At 39.4% G+C, this 18,693-nt stretch overlaps 2 protein-coding genes across 2 annotated transcripts; one reads left to right on the forward strand and one right to left on the reverse strand.

The window, feature by feature from the left end:
• Window positions 1-4,854: 4,854 nt before the first annotated feature.
• On the reverse strand, window positions 4,855-6,723 carry LOC117228985 (uncharacterized). Its single transcript, XM_033485099.2, has 3 exons — window positions 6,566-6,723; window positions 5,938-6,069; window positions 4,855-5,269 (listed from the first exon to the last, which is right to left on the reverse strand). The coding sequence occupies exons 1-3, from the start codon at window positions 6,621-6,623 to the stop codon at window positions 5,043-5,045; spliced, it is 417 nt and encodes a 138-aa protein (XP_033340990.1). The 5' UTR covers window positions 6,624-6,723; the 3' UTR covers window positions 4,855-5,042.
• A 3,348-nt stretch (window positions 6,724-10,071) lies between these two features.
• On the forward strand, window positions 10,072-18,661 carry LOC117228845 (UPAR/Ly6 domain-containing protein crok). The gene is made up of 3 exons (XM_033484857.2): window positions 10,072-10,605; window positions 15,065-15,232; window positions 17,301-18,661. The coding sequence occupies exons 1-3, from the start codon at window positions 10,551-10,553 to the stop codon at window positions 17,513-17,515; spliced, it is 438 nt and encodes a 145-aa protein (XP_033340748.1). The 5' UTR covers window positions 10,072-10,550; the 3' UTR covers window positions 17,516-18,661.
• The last annotated feature ends 32 nt before the right edge of the window (window positions 18,662-18,693 follow it).

Here is an 18,693-nt window from a genome sequence, read left to right on the forward strand (position 1 = left end):
AGTTTCCGAGAGGGGTATTTATACAGGGAATCCAATAATTATGTAAATACCCAGAGAGGGGTTAATATTACTCCTGAGCTCATTTGAAATAACTTTCTTTTTAGCGAAAATGTTCTACGAGGCTTTGTTTACGAGTTATTAACGAAAAACACTGACCAATGAGAAACGAGCTCGGCTGGCGCGAGGCGGCCGAGCCAATCAGCGGAACTGGAATTCGACCACTCGTTGGCTCTGCCGCTTACCGCCAGCCTTGCTCGCCTCTGATTGGTCCAGTGTTTTTCGTTAATAACTCGTAAACAGAGCCGCGGATTGCATTTTCGCAAAGGAAAAAGTTACTTCAAATGACCTCAGGAATCACCCCTTTCCGGGTGTTTACATGATTACGGGACATCCGGTATAGTTTGGAATTATCTTAACTAGTCTCTCGATTGTACGTATATTTAAAACAAAACTTTAAACAATAACGTTTAATCAGCACAATTTATCTTGTTTCAAGAAATGATGAAAATCCAAAAGTAATGTTTACGTGTGAAAAATGGAATCTTTAGGAAAATTTCTTCAGTACGCAGACTGCTGGGCGCACTTCGGAGCGCGTCTGAACATTACTCACTGCTTCTGCTTGTAAGCATTGACCGCAGTACACCATTATCCGTTTCTCATCAATCTCGCCCTCTCCTACGAGCCTGCGTTAATAAACGGGCTATACTTAATCGATATTTACAATCGCAAGACCAACGATACAAACAACAGATAATACTATCGCGACACCTAGATATTCGCAGAATCGATTTGAACGAAAATAGAAAACAATATTCATAGAAAATCGTGTTCCACTTTCCGATTATGCTATCCACCAACAATTTTCCGTTTCGATAATCAAATATGTGCATCCGAAAATCGTTTCTGTCCACTACACCCCCATCCCCGTCCCCAGTTTTCGAGGAGTTTAATTTTCGAACATCGATTTCCACAAAAGTGGAGCACCTTTTACAAAACAGAGTAATCCACTGTGATTATCATTTCTGCGGAAGCAGTCGCTAAACCCACAGTTACACAGTTACCGGTTGCCATTTCTAGGGCAACGTCCAAGCTCCGAGTAAAATTTCTTCGAAGTTTCAATCAGCAGAAAATCGAGATCCACACGATCCCAGTTCCAGTGACACGAACAGTGGATAATACCACGATTGTTCGCGTATTCAAAATATCAATTTTATCAGAATTGAAACGGTAATTATAAACAACAGTGTTCCATTGTTTTTAGTTATTTATTTCTGCACATCCATGCGGCCCAGTTGCCGCTGTAATTTTGTTAGAATAATGCCGAAATTATATTGTTTCAATCGAGGAACGAGTAACATAAACGAGGAATTATTTCGAACCGTCGATTTCGTCCACAAATGATACGTTCCCGTCGCACAGTTAACTTCTCAATGAAAAGGAAATCGATATTCGCGAATTCGGGTCCAACGATAACATGACGAACAAGTATTCATAAAAGCCTCGTTTGAAACATCCAAGTTTCTAGCGCGAATCTCCCGTTCCAACGAAAATAAAATCGACATTTACGAGGGCAAGTCCGATAACGAATACAATAAATAATAAAATTTTCGTACATTCGTGCATTCGAGACATCGATTTTATGAAAATACGTACCAATTTCGACCGCGTTTCGAGGTCTCCAGAAAATTCGATGAAGAGAACAACGCGAACACCGATGAAAAAAGACTCCAGACACCGACGAGATGATGATGACCATCTTGTAAACGGTTGACATATTACAAAACATCGAACGAAACGTGCCATTTCGCTCCGGTTGTTATTTCAGCGTCGTCGGTGGCTAAGCCGGGAGTCGCAGCTGCCATTAGAATTTCTGGGGCAGCGTTGAAGTTGCGAGGGAAATTTCTCCGAAGTTTCAATAAGAAGAGAATCGATCCTGCCCAGCAATTTCTGAAGGTTCTGCCGAAGCCGGTGGCACGTTGAACAGCTCTGGACCCGGTCTGGTTCAAAGGCATGAGTCCGCGGCGCGCAATAATGAACGCGTAGCGGGTAAAAAGTGTCCGGAGAGCGTCAGGATACCGGGCGCCACATTGCCGCGACCCAAATAGTAATAATACCGTCGACGAAGACGGGTCGGAGACGCTGTTGCGAGTGATAAAGGACGAGGAAGCGCGGCCGTGCATCACCGACATTTGCGAATTCTGGACGCGGCTGGCATTCTGTTACGTTATTATCGAAGGCGGCGGGATGCGAAAGGCTTTACGAGGCATTCCATCCGACGAATCGTCCCGTTGTCCCCTATTTCCTTAAGGCCTCTCGGCATTTACGCAACCAGGATAACCACTTACTGGGACCGTTCCACTGTGTGGCCGCGTCAACGCGATTCAGACCATCGTTCGGATCAGTTTGCGTGCGCGAGACCGTTCGCCGAGTGGGAAATATCCTGTTTTCGAGGGGGATGTCATATCGCGGAAGACATTAAGAACCCTGGAAAGAAACTTTTCTCGTGCTGATAAATCAGCCGGTGTCGTACCCGCGGGGTCCTCCCTTCGAATAACAACGCCGGGTACGTCTAACAATAAGGATGACGTGGGCAGTCGGTCGGAAGAACGTCTGTTCGACGATTGTTCTCGTTAACTTCGCTGGGATTCTGCGGCGACCGGACCCGCGCATGGGGAACACCGACTTTCATTCGACCGTCTTCTAATTAACGTTAGACTGTTCGAAATGAACGGGGGAACTTGGCGATTTCTGGGCGTGACCAAGATCAAAGGTATAAGAGAAGGGCGAAAGTGACGTGCACGATGCAGAATCTAGTGTAGTCGTTGCGCAAAATTGTTGAACATGTGATGCCGTAGTTATAAAAGCCTATAGATACATACAAATACCTACAAGTACCTATAAATATCTATAAATACCTATAAATACCTATAAATATCTACAAATACCTACAAGTACCTATAAATACCTACAAATACCTGTAAATATCTACAAGTACCTATAAGTACTTACAAATACCTGTAAATACCTATAAATACCTTGAAATGCCTAGAAATACACAATTAATGCAATGTACCAGGTACACAGTGTAAAATTGTACATCATTTTTGTAGCAATTTGTGAAATTTCAAAAGTTAATAAATCACGGATTCAATAAAATGTAGGTTTCCTAAAAATGTGTCCTTTTTAATGAAAAGGCAAAGATACCTTGAGTGTTGGTAACAATACTAGGGTAGTAGAGCCTATTACTGTGGAGTAGTCAATTACTGTACCTTTTGTTTATTTGCAAGCATAATTAAGTTCATGTTTATCGTGTGACATGTCAAATTATTTTATTTAAATTCAATTCATTATTTATTTGTTAAAATTAAACATGTAATAGACAGTAGTTCTTAAAATACAACGGAAATTATTTCGATCTTTCGATACGGAATTCGCTGATTCGGTATTTAGGAAGGCATAATAATTTAAATAAATATAAATAAAAATGATTCTCTGCGATACAATAATGTAAAATAGTGAGATAACAATTTTTAAAATTTCATGATAAGAACATTATGAACAACGTGTCTTATTACTGTTTACCTTTGTACGTAAATGAATTGTACAATAATGCAATGAATATGTTAAACACGATTAATAACGATGCATTAATGTAAAATAAATATTGCAGATGAATGTATCGCAATAAATATATGTTATAATTTAAATTAAGGTACGCACTTCCCGTAATTGACTTGAAAAAATATATGTGTTCAAGATGTGCGGGTCAAAAACATTCGCCACTTACATATATAAATGAATAATCAACAAATGTCTCACTTTCATTGTGTTCGCTGTTTCCATACGAGATTTAGTCGAGCCAGTAGTTCCCAACTAATATGTATAACTTCGATTGGCCGATGGCCAACGCGTATAAAAAAAGCCATTTTATATCCGATAAAAAACCAACGACACTCCTTACCCATTTCCTAGAATTTTATGAAATATAGGATATCGTTTAGCTCTCGCCGTAAATTGTCGGAGAGAATCATTTACTGGCCATGGAAAGATTCCGTAATCAATTAAAAACCGCGTGATTGTAGATATCGATCGCATAAATATATACGTGCAAAAACAAATGAAATTTATTGTAAATGCAGATCTCCCTTTTTGAATTTTTCATACAATCCTGGCCGTACTTGCTATTTTGAATATTGAATATGCAAATTCGAATACACCGACTTTGAATATTGAATTTTTACAAGACACAATTACATGAAATTACGATTCCCTTATTCAGCAATATTTTTTCCCAACTCATAGATCATGTAAAAAATATGTTACAATATAATACACTAACGCTACTAATATGTATTGTTTTATAACAATGACAAGATCGGATTTATTTAAACTTCACGATTTTTGTTATAAATCTATATCTGAATAAAGAAGATTATTTAAATATTTCTCTCATCGATACATTTTTGTAATATCCGAAAATGGAAATGAAAAATCAGGTAACCAGTCGTTTTAATTGGTTTAACACTTCCTACGTCAAATAACAATACTTCGATAAATTTCTACGAACAGGGAACTAAATTATTCGAATCATTGAATCATTTATTTAACTGAGAAAATTATACATTATTATTGCTTTTTCTTTTCTAGCAGACAGTGAAATAGTCAGAGGAAATCGCGACTTACAGTAATTCAATAAAGTAACTTATAAATCTATAGAAATAGGAGCTATACTTAAGAAAGCAAAACAGAAACATAATTCGTATCGCAATTCGCTACTTCAATCCTATTGTTCGCGAAAATAGCGCATATAATTCTTGCCTGTGTTACGTTTTTTGGAGGACCTGCACGGCTTGTTTTATCGTAAACATCAAAGTTTAATAATATACAGAGATATTGCTTTTATTTACATCTTAATTGGATCATACTTGAACGCATTGTTCCCACTTTGTACATTTCATGCATACTGGGACCGAACGACATGCAGCCCGATGATCCGATTGAACAATTCTCTTACAACATTATTAACTTAAAAATTCAGTAGATCACGTAGGACTTAGGCCCAGCAGGATTACCAGTTGGCACAGGACGTAAAGGAATATGCTCATGTTCGAGAAATGCCTCGCAGATCGATTGCACCCTGTCCCGTAACATTCGCAAACAAGTTGATAACTGTCGCGCGAATAACGACCCCTGTAACACGGTTTGTCGGTGTTCCGCCATCTTGCGCACTCGCGTACTGTTATGTATTCCCGGGACTCCATAAAATAATCTGGAAATCCGTAAAGTTATTGGCAATAACGCAGAATTACTGGTCCATACGTCATAAAATAGTTTAACTATGGTGCGACGGGAGTTGGGAGTCATTTTGATACATACTGACAATTATTTATAATCGATCCAACGTGAATATCAACGTGTGATCTCATATATAGAGAGAGAAATTAAGCTTTAAAGGAAAACTAATTTTAATTGTCAGAGATATCTGCCTGGCAATTGTTTCATCCGTTCCGCATTTTATAGATTTAACCCTTTGCACTCGGAGACATTTCGACTCGAAATCCGAAATAGTTTCTCTGAATTATAATATTTCCATTTTCTGTGCTTTATAATTAGTGCATTTTATGCAGATTGAGTTGAGTCTTGTGACGCATACAACACTTTTGACAGTTCTTTAAATGTGAACAATTTGAATGTAAATATTATATAATATAAAATTATTTTGGAGCGCGATGAAACAATCTTTGATGGTGCCTTAGAGTCACCCTTCGAGTGTAAAGGGTTAATTGTTCTATTGCTGTGAAAATGGTCCAATAGATAACAATATGACGGAACATTGTGGAAATTACAATAGTGTACAATTTTTCATTTCGGAGAATCGAATTGAAAAAATGAAAAATTGTATTCTCTAATGTTTGCGTAGAGTCAAATTATTCTCACATATGGAAATGGCTTTGCGACAATATCGATGCGACAGTGGACACGGTTTCAAATATTTAATATCTACTTTGTTCTGCGTGCAGTCATCGTCCTTCCTACTATTGCATTGGTAACATTTGATTGCTTTCGAGTCTGTTAACAACGAACATGGTATTAGAATTTTTTATTTATATTATTTGAATATATTTCGAATAACTGTAAAGAAATTGTTCTTTGAAAACTCTAGTAATACGTAATCAACAAATTTTTGTATAGAAAATTCAATACTATTGTACAATACTGTTGTTACAAAAATTAATAAACTAACAATAAGTTTGCGAGAAAAAAAAACGAAAAGAAAATGATACCGGAGCAATTACATATCTCCTGGTCATCATCAACGGCTTCTATAAACATCATTTCTGTCACTTATTAATATGTAATAAAATGTTTAAGCTCCGATCTAAAATAAAAAGTCCGCCGATCTGGTGATCCAAGATCTGTAGATAACAGAAACATTTTGGATAACAAGTCGGTTCATTTATCCTGCCAGTGATAATACTCGTTTGCTGCTTTAGCCTTACTCGTACAAAACGTGGTCTATATTCTCTACGATCGACAAGTACGGTATCTACATTGCAAGTCTTACCTGCTTGAAAAATGAAGAGGAACAATAATACTTGCAGAGTGTTTAATTTTATCCGCATTATTCCGTTTGCATTTATTTTTCGATGTTATCCTTCATTTTCTAATAATTGTCGGCACGTATAAGATTAATAAACGATGCGTCCAAATGCTATGCGGATATAGTAGCACATATAGTTCATGTATAGTTAATCGAAAAATCTGAAAAAGAAGTACGATTGTACATCACGACTGCAAAAATGAGTTAACATATTTATATTAATTAAATTTATATTAATTAGAAAACTTGAAAAAGGTTACTTGATAACTCGATGGACGAATGAGTGACAAAGAGATGAATTTGCTTCTTCCTTAAACCTGAATTCTGTATGAATCGTTTGCTCGATTAATAATTAGCAAATTAGCTGTTACGTTAATAAAATCACTGAGTTGTTTATTCGATCTGAATTTAATTCCGTGTTACCGTTGACGTGAATGCTCCTGCAGCATGAAGATGGCAAGTGATATCGAACGTATCGCTATTCCAACCATTGTTCAATCATTATTCTTATATATATTTTTTTAATAGAAATAAAATTAAGAAATATCATAATAAATGTAATAATATAATTAATTAATATTATAATTATTAATATTATATATTATTAATATTATAATATTATTAATAATATAATTAAGTATTAAACAGAATATCTCCAAGTTCCGTTAAATCGGACGTGCTAGTAATATCGTTGCTTGGCCAGCTCGCTCGTCAGATTTAACGCCGCTCGACTATTTCCTTTAGGGACCAAATGAAACTTATTTTGTTAATATCTCAGTAACTATTTATTTTAGACCCTATTTAATGTAACACTTTTTCATGTAGAATTCAACGCTTTATGCGAATTTGGGAAGAAATATTAACCATTCCATTTAAAAAATTGAAGGTGACCTTCATATCTTGCTAAAAAAGTAAAATAACGTAAAACTGATTACAGTACTATATGTATCCCTGGATACCATGCAACTTATATCTGAATTTTTTTTTCGTACAACAAATATTTTATAAGTTATTTAATGTCGTCTAATAATCTTTGAAACTTTGCACTAGAATTTTCTTAGTTGTCAAAAACTCGGAGGTGTTTATTCACAAAGTAGTATCGCTCCAATAAAGCAGAGGATGATACAACGTTGGAGGTAATTGCTTTATTTAAATAGAATTTCATATAAGATTGTATTGTCGCGAACTATATGGTTCGCATATGGTTCGAACTATGGTTCGAAAGGAAAAATTTGTTATCTCCACTGATAGGGGACATCCGAGTGCAAAGGGATAAGCTAGGAAATAGGTACAAGATATTTACCGAGTAGAATATAATCACCGGAAGATGTGTCAGGGACTCACGATGTCGCTAAGTACGTTAAATGCGACCTGCAATAAGCAATGCGTAGCGAAAATGAAATTGTGATTGTGATCCGAGATGAAGGAAATATTTTCGTTTATACGCAAACCCGCAACACCCTAAGTAACATAAACTGATAACTATGTAAAATAACATTTTTACTTTCGTTAAAAAATAAGTTAATGATAATCATGATTTAAGAATCACGTTAATTTCTGTACAGTTAAAGCGACATCTACTACCAATTATTTTTGTTAAAATAGTATTAACATTGGTCGAAATACAAGAAATAAGTGGAAAGGAAATTAGCAATAATGCATTCAGAGCGTAATTTTCCATTTACACTGAAATTTCTGTCAATTCTTTATTTGTTGTCGCAGAAATTAAGTCTTGCAAGGATATATGTGCATTGCTCGAAGTTTCGTATTACAAATGTTCCATTGCATAACAACGTATATCCGTGTCTTGGTTGTCGGACACATGACTTTTTTGGAAGATTAAACTATTATATCACCGATTATTTCATCAGAAAACAGAAATGTTTAGAACGGATGGTTCGCGGCTTCTTAAGCTGTCACCATTTTAAACTACGCGATCCACCATCCATCTTGATAGTTTATGTTGAATATTTTTAATGACTGGCAATGATTTAATTTAATTTTATTTAAATTTAAATAACGTTTAAATTTTAATACTTAAAATACTTAAAATACTAGTACTTTATGGAATTGTTACATAATTTTGCAAGCGTAGTTCTATTGTTTTTACAATTATATTAGTGCATTTCGCGTATTCTCATAATTTTTACTTTGCTCATCTTACACGACAGTATTATTATTATTTATTACATATATAACCCATTAGCCATGCTAGAAGTACAAGCAGATTAGTATAAAGATAGTAAAAGAAGAAAGAACTATTCTCAAAACCATGTAATTGTCACAATTCTTTCTGCTCAGATCCAAATTTGTGTACAAAATGCGATCGAGCGATCAACAATCGGTCAACGAAACATTCAGTTCGACAATTCTCCGATCAAAGTTAGCATTGCTACGACAATTTAATAACGTGGAGCGATGACAAAGGCCATTTTCTTGTGTAACATAATTCAGAAAATTGAACGACTCCGTCTCGAAGACAAAACGATTTTATTATCCTTCGTCGCGGGATGGTACCCTCCGGCAATCCTTTCCGCGTACTGTTCGCGTGTGACTTATTATACGAGCTTCCATGACATTTCATGACGTTCAGTGTGTCACAGGAAAAGGGATATTATCCACTTAGCGTGTTCCAAACCACCACTTTACGCTCCATTTGAACATAAAGCTCTTCGTACCGCCCACGGCCTTCCCTATTTAACATGTAGCCCTGCTTTATCCGTCAAAACAATCGTACTTTTTGTTATCGTTCAATAAACGCTCCCTTGCTTACGTTGTATTGTCACCAACAAGTTAAGATTCGTGTTATTCTTCCGCCGCAAAACAGAGACAGAGCCAATCTGTGCAGAGACAATTCGCGACGACATGTTGTCCTGTAGACTGTAGCGCGAACTATACTTCTCTCCACAGTGGAATTGCGGAAATTTTTGTGAGAACTGTGATCAACATGGTGGTACCAGTCGTTCACGAAAGTGTTCAAACACCATTTAAAACGAAATATTCTTTTTTTAATTCTTTCAAATGATTTGAATTTGTTTAAGGTGTTAGAACAACTAGTTTACTGGACAACGTTTAAATAAATTTTTGCAAAAATCCTAATTCAACGTAGATGTTATTCTCTGTCCTTTAAAATTGGAATAAAATTCTAATTTTCTCTCCCGCCTAAGAAACTATTGCAATCGAAAAATTTCTAATCGCAGTAACTGTGAAAAAAGATAGTATGTCAAGGGATTAAGAACACAGGACAAGTTGTTCTGGCCAGCGCGTCATACCATTATCCCCCCTCCCCGCAGGGGGGCGATTGCGTTGGCCGAATATACTAATCTCGTAAACGCAATAAAAACGATCTACCGCGCGGTAATGCCGCGATAACCAATCCGGGACAGCAGCATCCCTCCTACCGCTTATCAAAAATATTGATTCCGGCGTGCGGTGGGTACCCAGGAGATATCTGTCGACGGTTGGGAACGCGGCTGCCAGAATCGCGATTCGCGGAGGATCCGGGACACCTGTAAGATCAGTGATACCTCCGATCAGAATCGTTCGAGGCCCGAGTGATCTGTTGACGAATCTGTTATTCGATCGGTCCCGTCTGGTCGCTTCGCTCGGTTTGCCCGCGAGCTGTTCCTCTCGCGCGCAATCACGTATCCGTGGTTCTCTCGGGCCGGCGAGCATCGTTGCCTTAGTTGCGGGCTTGCGCTGCAATCGCATCGAGCGGCCAACAGCTTGAACAGTGCTTCAGCAGCTCTCGGGGCCGAATGGTTGACTACGGCGATCCTTGATCCGGCCGCTTTTTCTCTCTTTCTCTCCCTCCGGGTTCTCACGAGCACCCTGAGCGCCGCCCGGTCGCGTGCAATCTACCACCGGTGACCGCGAGGAGGACCCCGCCGTCTCTCTGCTCGTTGAAGGATACCGAGATTGCCCTGCAAGGATATTACCGATTGCCAACATGAGCCGCGCACACGTCTTCGCAGTTTGCCTCCTGTTCATTCTCAATTTTTATGGTAAGCGTGTCCCACAGGCGTTGTTGTCTAGCTACCCCTCTGGTTCAACGATCGGGGCGGGTTTACGAGACCGCTCGCTATCGATCTACCCCCCTGTCCCTGGTAGACCTAGATTCCCGCTTCAATCGCCACCCGTGACGCTTAGATTCGTAAATTATTCCTTAGCGTCGCCCGTTCCCACCCAACGCTCTCTCCCCTTTCACGCATTTTATACGCGGTAAGCCCTAACATCCGCGAACCGATCTCTTTGGCCGACCCTTTTTTTAGATCGATCGTAGTAGCCGGTCCTAATACGTCGCTGCTTTTCGTTCCTTTTTGTTTTTTTTTGTGCAAGTGCCACTCTGTTTACTCCCTCTTCCCTCGAAGTTCCCGCAGTTTCCACGCGAAACACCCTAAAACAGACTTCTTTTCGGCTGCCTATGCGCAGCGTTTGAGTTGAGGCTGCTTATGTCGCTCGACTGTTTTCAATTTTATATTATTAATTTTTGTTTTATTTCCGTGATAGAATCCACTGTCTTTTATAGCTTCCAAGTGCTCGGATCATTTATATCTATTTCGTACTATTTTTCTAGTTTATTTTGTCGTCTATTTCGCAAAATCGAATCGAGATAATTTAGGCTATTTTTCATTGCATCGCTTGAATTTCTCATTTCTCATTGACATTTTTTTCTATTTTATTATTCCGCCTGCCACGTACAATAGAATTTTTCTAGCTTATTCTATCATTCACTTCGCAAAATTGAATCGAGATTCTTTAGGCTATTTTTCATTGCTCGAATTTCTCATTTCTCATTGATATTTTCTTCCATTTTGTTGTTCCGCCTGCTACGTACAATAGAGTCCACTGTCTTTTGTAGCATTCAAATGTTCAGTTGCAGCCGACTGCTATACGTCACTTGTTATTTTATGCTTTTCTTATTTCGTTATCTGACTACTTTCCCGGAACAGATTCGAGTTCTTTAGAACGACTTCTGTTTAGACAACTACGGTCGAAATTGCAGCCTATACAGTAATGTTTCTCTAATTGACGCTCAGATTGTCCACAAAAATGGACAATTTTGGAAGGGGAGATACGATTGTTCGAGCCTCGTGGCTCGTTTTTTATGGTTATCGATTGTCAACAACTATAAAAACGAACTGCAAGGCTCGAATAATAGTATCTCCTCTTCCTAAATTGTCCATTTTTGTGCACAATCTGTGCGTCAATTAGGGAGACATTCGTTTTGACTTTCAAAATAAAGTCGTATAACTTCGTATAATAGAATCAACTACGCAGGAGGCTTCTCGCAGGATTCAAACGTCCGGTCGAATCTCATGCTTGGCGTTTCTTTTTACGTGTCCTTCGAGACGTCGTTGTATCCGATTGCACTCTTGTTGTTTGCTAACGGAAAAATCGTCAAGACTACTGGAGCAATAAAAAAAGGAAGGGGAAAGAGGGAAAAGCACGAACACACACATGCACAGAGATTTGGTCCGGCGATTAAATTGAATTTAGACAACGATGTTATGGCGACGAGCGTCGTTGCCATGCAACCCCAGCGATTAAATATTCTCCCGTTCCATCGAGGTTGCACAACCGAATCGACGTGCAATATGATTCCATTTGTAACGACGTTACAAAAGGATCGTAACAGATTCTGTCGTTGTTTCGTGTACAGATACTTTTTCATCGGTTTTTGCAAATCGCGAGCCGCCGGACCAGATACGGTCGTGGCGTCGATTTCCAACGTACACATCATCGATCATGTAAACATTACATTTGTAAAGGACGCGACAGCGTTCTGCACAAAATGTATCACGTTACTTTGTCAGTCTCTGGGAGCGTCCAGTGTTTGGGTATAGTATTACCGTTGCGCGATTTGTTCGACGCTAACGTGTACAGTAATGTCTCCCTAACTGACGCTCGGATTGTCCACAAAAATGGACAATTTAGGAAGAGGAGATACCATTATTCGAGCCTTGCAGCTCGTTTTTTATAGTTGTTGATAATTCGTGACTATAAAAATGAATCGCAAGGATCGAATAATCGTCTCTCTTCTCCGTAAATTGTCCATTTTTTGTGGACAATCTGAGCGTCAATTAGAGAGACATTACCGTACCTGCAACATTAACGGATAACAATAAATCATGCGAGTGAGTTGGTAAACGTTTCAATGCGCGTACTCGTTGAAGAAAATAGAGGGTATATTTAGCATGCTGGCCGAATGCATCGGTGCAAACGTCGGTGAGAGATCAATGACGACGCACTATGCGCAAAAGAGCGCGCAGATTCGTGCGAAATCCGTTTACCCATACGCGTCAACTTCCCCGTAAAATAAAAGCGAACTCGGCTCGTTGAGTATTCACTGAAATGAAAAAGTATAGCAATAAATATTTATTATCTCGTATGCTAATTTCACGGCTCTATATTTTATTCGCGTTGCACGAATTCGGACGATATTACAGCAATGTCTCCCCAATTGACGCTCGGATTGTCCACAAAAAAATGGACAATTTGCGAAGAGTAGATACGATTATTCGAGTCTTGCAGCTCGTTCTTATAATTGTTGACAAATTGGTAACTATCAAAACGAGTTGCAAAGCTCGAATAATCTGAGCGTCGATTAGGGAGACATTACTGTACATACTGGTTATGGTATAGACCCAATGACAGCATTCCCAGCGATCGTCAATACATATATATTTCTGCCCGCGCCATATTTGTACTCTGTTATAATCTAATCCTCGCGGTTAATCTTACAATCGTGACGATTCCATCCCATTATAGACAAGTATGCGGCAAGATTACGGCGCGTCGTCTCGATTGCTCAAGGATTCGTGTCGCTATGCATCCGAAACTACGAATGACAACACAAACGAGATTAGAGTACGTCGACGGGAGAGGCTGAATTATTGTCGTTGCGTCTTTCCGGGGCAGGTAGCTGCATCTCGATTTTTTTTTTTATATTGGTTGCAAGGACGACGAAGCTTGCTTCGAGAAAATCGACCGGGAAAAATGATTGACGGCTGAGAAAACAAGCACCTTGAATCATTCTCGTCGTGAACGTGTCCGATGCTCGGTGTCCAACGATTCGTGGCTGCGATACGATGACCTACATAAATCTGTTGGTGTGCACACGCATGTCGACGTTTAACCCCTTCAGTGCCATCGTCGACTATGGTCGTCAGCAGTTGATGATAGTTGATGGCTGTCGGCTACCGTACCGAGGAGATTAAAACACGTACAGTATGCTGAATCCCTTGACAGAAATCATTTGCCGGTCGTATTATCTCCGCTGACCCCTCTTATCGGCCGCGCGATAAAGGTCGGAACCTTGTGCTTCACGTTATTACGAAATTGAAACTGCGTCTTGTGTACAATTTGTTGATGATGACCGATCCACGGAAGCTCGAGCATCGCGGCCCGTTCACGAGTTTATCAAACTTGACGCAACCAAATGCAGTAAATTCTCCCGAATTTTCGTTCGGCTTGTACAAAAAAATGGACAATTTGGGAAGAGGAGATGCGATCAGCCTTGCACCTAGTTTTCGTAATTGTTGACAATCGGCGACTGGGAAAAATGAGACGCCAGGCTCGAGTAACCGTATCTGCTCTTTCCAAATTGTTCATTCTTGTTTAAAAGGTGAAGGTGAAATTCGGGAGAATTTACCGCATATTCGATGCACAACGCTCGATTCGACACGCGACGATGCATTTGGCACAGTGCACAAATGTTTTCACGATCTCGGAGCTTAGAAATATCTTCGCGCTTAGGTTCTCACGTCGCGATTACGTTATTGTACGAATTAATAATGTTTAATTAATAATGTCGCGAGACACGATTATAAATATTCCGTACGCAAATGTTTCACCGAGTCCAGCATTCGAAACGTGATTATCGAACCGTGAGTTTCGTACTCACGATAATAATGGATAAGAGATAAAACATTCGAAACATTGAAGAAATTTCGAATGACCGTTACTTTATTTTGAACCATCTAAATTTATTAATATTATTAGATTTATTAAATCAACTTCTTATATTATTCCAATTTACTGCATTTAAGGTAGACAATTCTTATTTCGTGTAGAAATCCGCAGTCTAGTCATTATATTTATTGCACGGATTAATCGATTTTATTTTGAACACGTTAAGTGCCGAATATCGACTCGAAAAATTCACGCGATATCACGGTCGTTTAATTAATGAAATCGAAACTGGGAAGCCGAAATTTTCCACGGGAAATATTACTTCAGCTATTTTGTATTCTACAAATCCTAGTAACATTCAATTCGTTGAATGTGTTACAATGAAAATCAATTTCAAAAACCTAGTTCAAAATTAGTGTACTCACGCGGCACTGAACGTATTAATATTGATAGAAAATTTGCATCGAAAGATGATTTTTATGGGATACATTCGTGTACAGGCTACTCGCACATCGACTGACCTTTTTTCGAATGTCTGTAATGCTACAGGTATCCACGCCATTCAATGTTACTTGTGTAACAGTCACAACGACAGCCGATGTTCCGACGAAACGCCGCCGGATGCCCTTAAAAGAGATTGCTCCGAACTGAAGAACGGCGCGAAATACACGATGTGCCGAAAGATTACGCAAGTCATCGAGTTTAGCGTTAATGGACGTAAGTAATATACGCAAATTATTTCATTGTTGTGATATTAGACGTGTTACACGATTATCTTTTATGTAACGGTATACACGTGTGTGCGAGACGTCGCCGCGACGTCTTCGATTTCTCTTATAATTCGTCGTGTTCGACCGATTTCGTTCGACCAAGGAAACAGCGAGCACAATAATAATCGATCTAAAACGATACATCGTTCCGTAATATGTAATCTGTAAATGTATAACGATCCGTAGACGCATAACGATCTGTAAAATAATGACGAATTCAACGGAGATCGGAAACTTTTGGTTAATACAGCAAGCGAATGTTCGCGTCGCAATCTGGCTAAAGGAGAGTTATCAACATTAACCCAGATTAATTCAGCTTCCTCATTATTCTATAGAAAGCAACCACATACTACCGAGCACGTTACAACGGCGTGATTAACACAATGCATCTTAAGCTACAAGTTGCCTGATTTATCTGCCGCAATTTAACCGTTAGTGCAACTTATCGTGTTACACTAACGCGAGATTGCGGCCAATTCGTGTTTCAATAGAAAAGGAAATTAGTTTAGACGCGTAAATAAATAATGAATTGATTCGTTGCGTAGGATGTATCGTTTAAAAAGTCGGCAGTTGTTGAGAATTTTTTAAAAATAGTTGACGCCTTTGCCATACTCGAAAACAATATTATAGTTGTGCGGGCGTTATCTCAGGTTTTTGCTGATTATCAAAGATTGTTGTCCGTCATTATATTATATCTATCGCAATATTCAATGCTTTAGATATTGCTGTTCGAAGAAATTACTTAAAAAATAGTACACACTGATCAGATCGTATTTATTATATTTATTTATATTTATTTATATGTATATATATATTTATTTATATGTATTTATATTTATTTACATGTATGTATATTTATTTTTATTTATTTATATGTATACATTGTATATTTTTTTAAGTAATTTCTTTGAACAGCAATATTTAAAGCATTGAATATTGCGACAGCTATAATAAAGACGACAAACCATCTTGCTCGATGGTTTATAAGCACTTTGCATTAACACGTTGGGTACCGTGCTAGATTTGTACGGCATTTCATTCGTGCCGTGCGGGTCATCGATGGCTCGTATAAAATCCTTGGTCCAGTTATTAGCAGGCAGAACTGCGCGGCGAGATAAAAATACCAAACTCGAAATTTTCTTGTTGCGAAAATGAATACATGAAGGAAACGCTGTCGCTTGTATCGTCGTAAAGAAGGTTGAAATTTCTTCGCGAAAATAGTTAATACTTCTGGAACGGAGCAGCCGCTGTTTCCGAGCGTCGTCGTGGCCGTTAATTTCGTGTAATTCCACTTGAAAACCGTGGAAGAAAATGGAGTTTAATGTTCCAATCAGAGGAAAATGGTTCCGTTAACTCTTTAGGACACAGGATTTTAGATAACAAAGTAGACCAACGGTTGCACAGAAATTGCGTTTCAAAATTCAACAAAATTGTTATATTTTTATTAACAAAGAAATCGCATAATATAAAAACATAACGAAATAATACAATTCAATTCAATTTGTTGTTACAGGGTGGGACTCGAATAGTCCCACCGCTCAGCTTGGAAACAAAAATGAACACTTTAGAAAGAGAAGATACGATTATTCGAGCCTTGCAGCTCGTTTTTATAATTGTTGATAATCGGCAATTATAAAAATATGCCACGAGGCCCGAATAATCGCATCTCCCCTTCAGAAATTGTCTATTTTTGTTTCCAAGCTGAGCGTCAATTAGGGAGAATTTACTGTATCGCGATATTTCGAGGTCGGTCTAACAAAAATGTCCCACGATAACGCGTAAAAAATCCAGCGAAAACGAACGATAAACTAATTCGAGCCTGCTGAACCGGATAGGACAACACACGCAATTGAAGGCGTGTTCGCCGTTTCCTCTTTTAACAGACTAGTCGGAACGTCGGATGCAGAAGGTCGAGCAGAAATTGCGGTTAGCTAACGCGTTGATGCCGTTTGATAAAGATGATCGTGTCAGGCGGCGCGGCGGGGTGAACGGCGATTACACGTGTTTCTAAACAGTTCCAGCTGACACTCGTGTAATAAGGAGCTGCGGATGGGTCGAGACCAGCTACAAAGGGAAGTGCTACCAGCGCAGCGGCTTCGGCGGCCGCCAGGAGGTTTGCTCATGTTTGACAGACTACTGCAACGCTGCCACGCCGGTCGTCCCGCCGGCGAAGTCGCTGATCCTACTTTGTGTTCTGGGCAGCGTTCTGCTAGCATTCATCCGTAACTAAACCTAAGAGAAGTTTACCATGCTCCCGAACAATCGACGAAAGAGATACGTTCGAGATCGTTAGTACACCAGCAGACAGCTTCGAACCTTGCATACTCGAGAAACAAGAAGGGAACGGACTGGCAGACAGATCGACGGATACCAAAGAGAGAGAGAGAGAGAGAGAGAGAGAGATGATATCGACGCTCGTCGTACCCTTGATCTCTCGCCTCGCAGATAAAGAGAGGATCGCGAAGACGAGGGAAGGCCACTTTCGAAGTGCAAAACTAATCCGCATCTAAACTATAGAGAATCTTTTCTTTCCGTTTACATTCCGACAATCGAACCACGCTAGCGATCTCGAAGCAATCGAGGGAACGGAGGATCCACGAACGGAGCCGGCGTTTTATTCGACGTAACTCTAGAGAGCCGGGCTCTTGCAGCCTCCTCCTGTCCGTTGGTTAACGATTATCGTAGCTTTAGAGAAAACCGTGCACGCTGTTCCTGGTTCGCGCACTAACGGGACTAAACAAAATTTTACTCTTTCGCGAACACGAGATTCGAATCGTTAAGGGAACAATCGAAACACATACGCGCGAAACAATGGCGATGAAAAAGTGGTTACAAAGCTGCGTGCTGCGCCAAGAGGAAATCGTACAAACGCGCGAGCGCGCGTGAAAAAGAAAGGCAAAATGAAAAGCGAAATTTTGTCGTTTATACCGAGAGATGTTCGTTCGTGCATCGTCGCTAGTCCATTACGCGTTCACGGTTCGTGTTTCGACGTCTTCGTTTAGGGAAAACGGGCCGAGTAGATTGTTCAGGGACTCGCCGTTTTCGCGACGGCGAACCGTGCAGGAATTCAGGAACAGTCACATTTTTTCGTACTTTTTGCAAATGCGCGCCGGCGATCATCCGTCGGCCGCGTCTCTATGTAACTCTTTTATCGGAAATTTTCAACTTGTAGGTGCTGAAAGTGTGGCGTCGGTGTCACATTGTGTTCATTCGACGATTTTTCTGCATAGAGCTTAAGAATGATAAATACGTACGCAACGATTGCGCAACTTGTTGATGATATCTTGTTGTAAACTGTATTCGCGTGAACAACATCTGTACAATATGTTTTTTTGTGCGAAACGAGGAAAATATATCAAAGTTGTCGTTGCGGAGACCAGGGGGCTTCATTGTTTCCCTTGAACCAAG

The sequence above is a fragment of the Megalopta genalis genome, chromosome 12 (genome assembly GCF_051020955.1).
Source record: "Megalopta genalis isolate 19385.01 chromosome 12, iyMegGena1_principal, whole genome shotgun sequence".
NCBI classification, from domain to species: domain Eukaryota; kingdom Metazoa; phylum Arthropoda; class Insecta; order Hymenoptera; family Halictidae; genus Megalopta; species Megalopta genalis.

What these genes read in the sequence shown, in the direction of transcription:
- LOC117228985 (XM_033485099.2), bottom strand. Translation starts at nt 6,623, where the DNA reads ATGCGGATAAAATTAAACACTCTGCAAGTATTATTGTTCCTCTTCATT. An exon ending in CCTCTTCATTTTTCAAGCAG is followed by an intron (nt 6,070 to 6,565) that starts GTAAGACTTGCA and finishes CGTTGTTAACAG; the next exon opens with ACTCGAAAGCAATCAAATGT. An exon ending in TCGCAAAGCCATTTCCATAT is followed by an intron (nt 5,270 to 5,937) that starts GTGAGAATAATT and finishes ACGGATTTCCAG; the next exon opens with ATTATTTTATGGAGTCCCGG.
- LOC117228845 (XM_033484857.2), top strand. Translation starts at nt 10,551, where the DNA reads ATGAGCCGCGCACACGTCTTCGCAGTTTGCCTCCTGTTCATTCTCAAT. An exon ending in GTTCATTCTCAATTTTTATG is followed by an intron (nt 10,606 to 15,064) that starts GTAAGCGTGTCC and finishes GTAATGCTACAG; the next exon opens with GTATCCACGCCATTCAATGT. An exon ending in CGAGTTTAGCGTTAATGGAC is followed by an intron (nt 15,233 to 17,300) that starts GTAAGTAATATA and finishes GTTTCTAAACAG; the next exon opens with TTCCAGCTGACACTCGTGTA.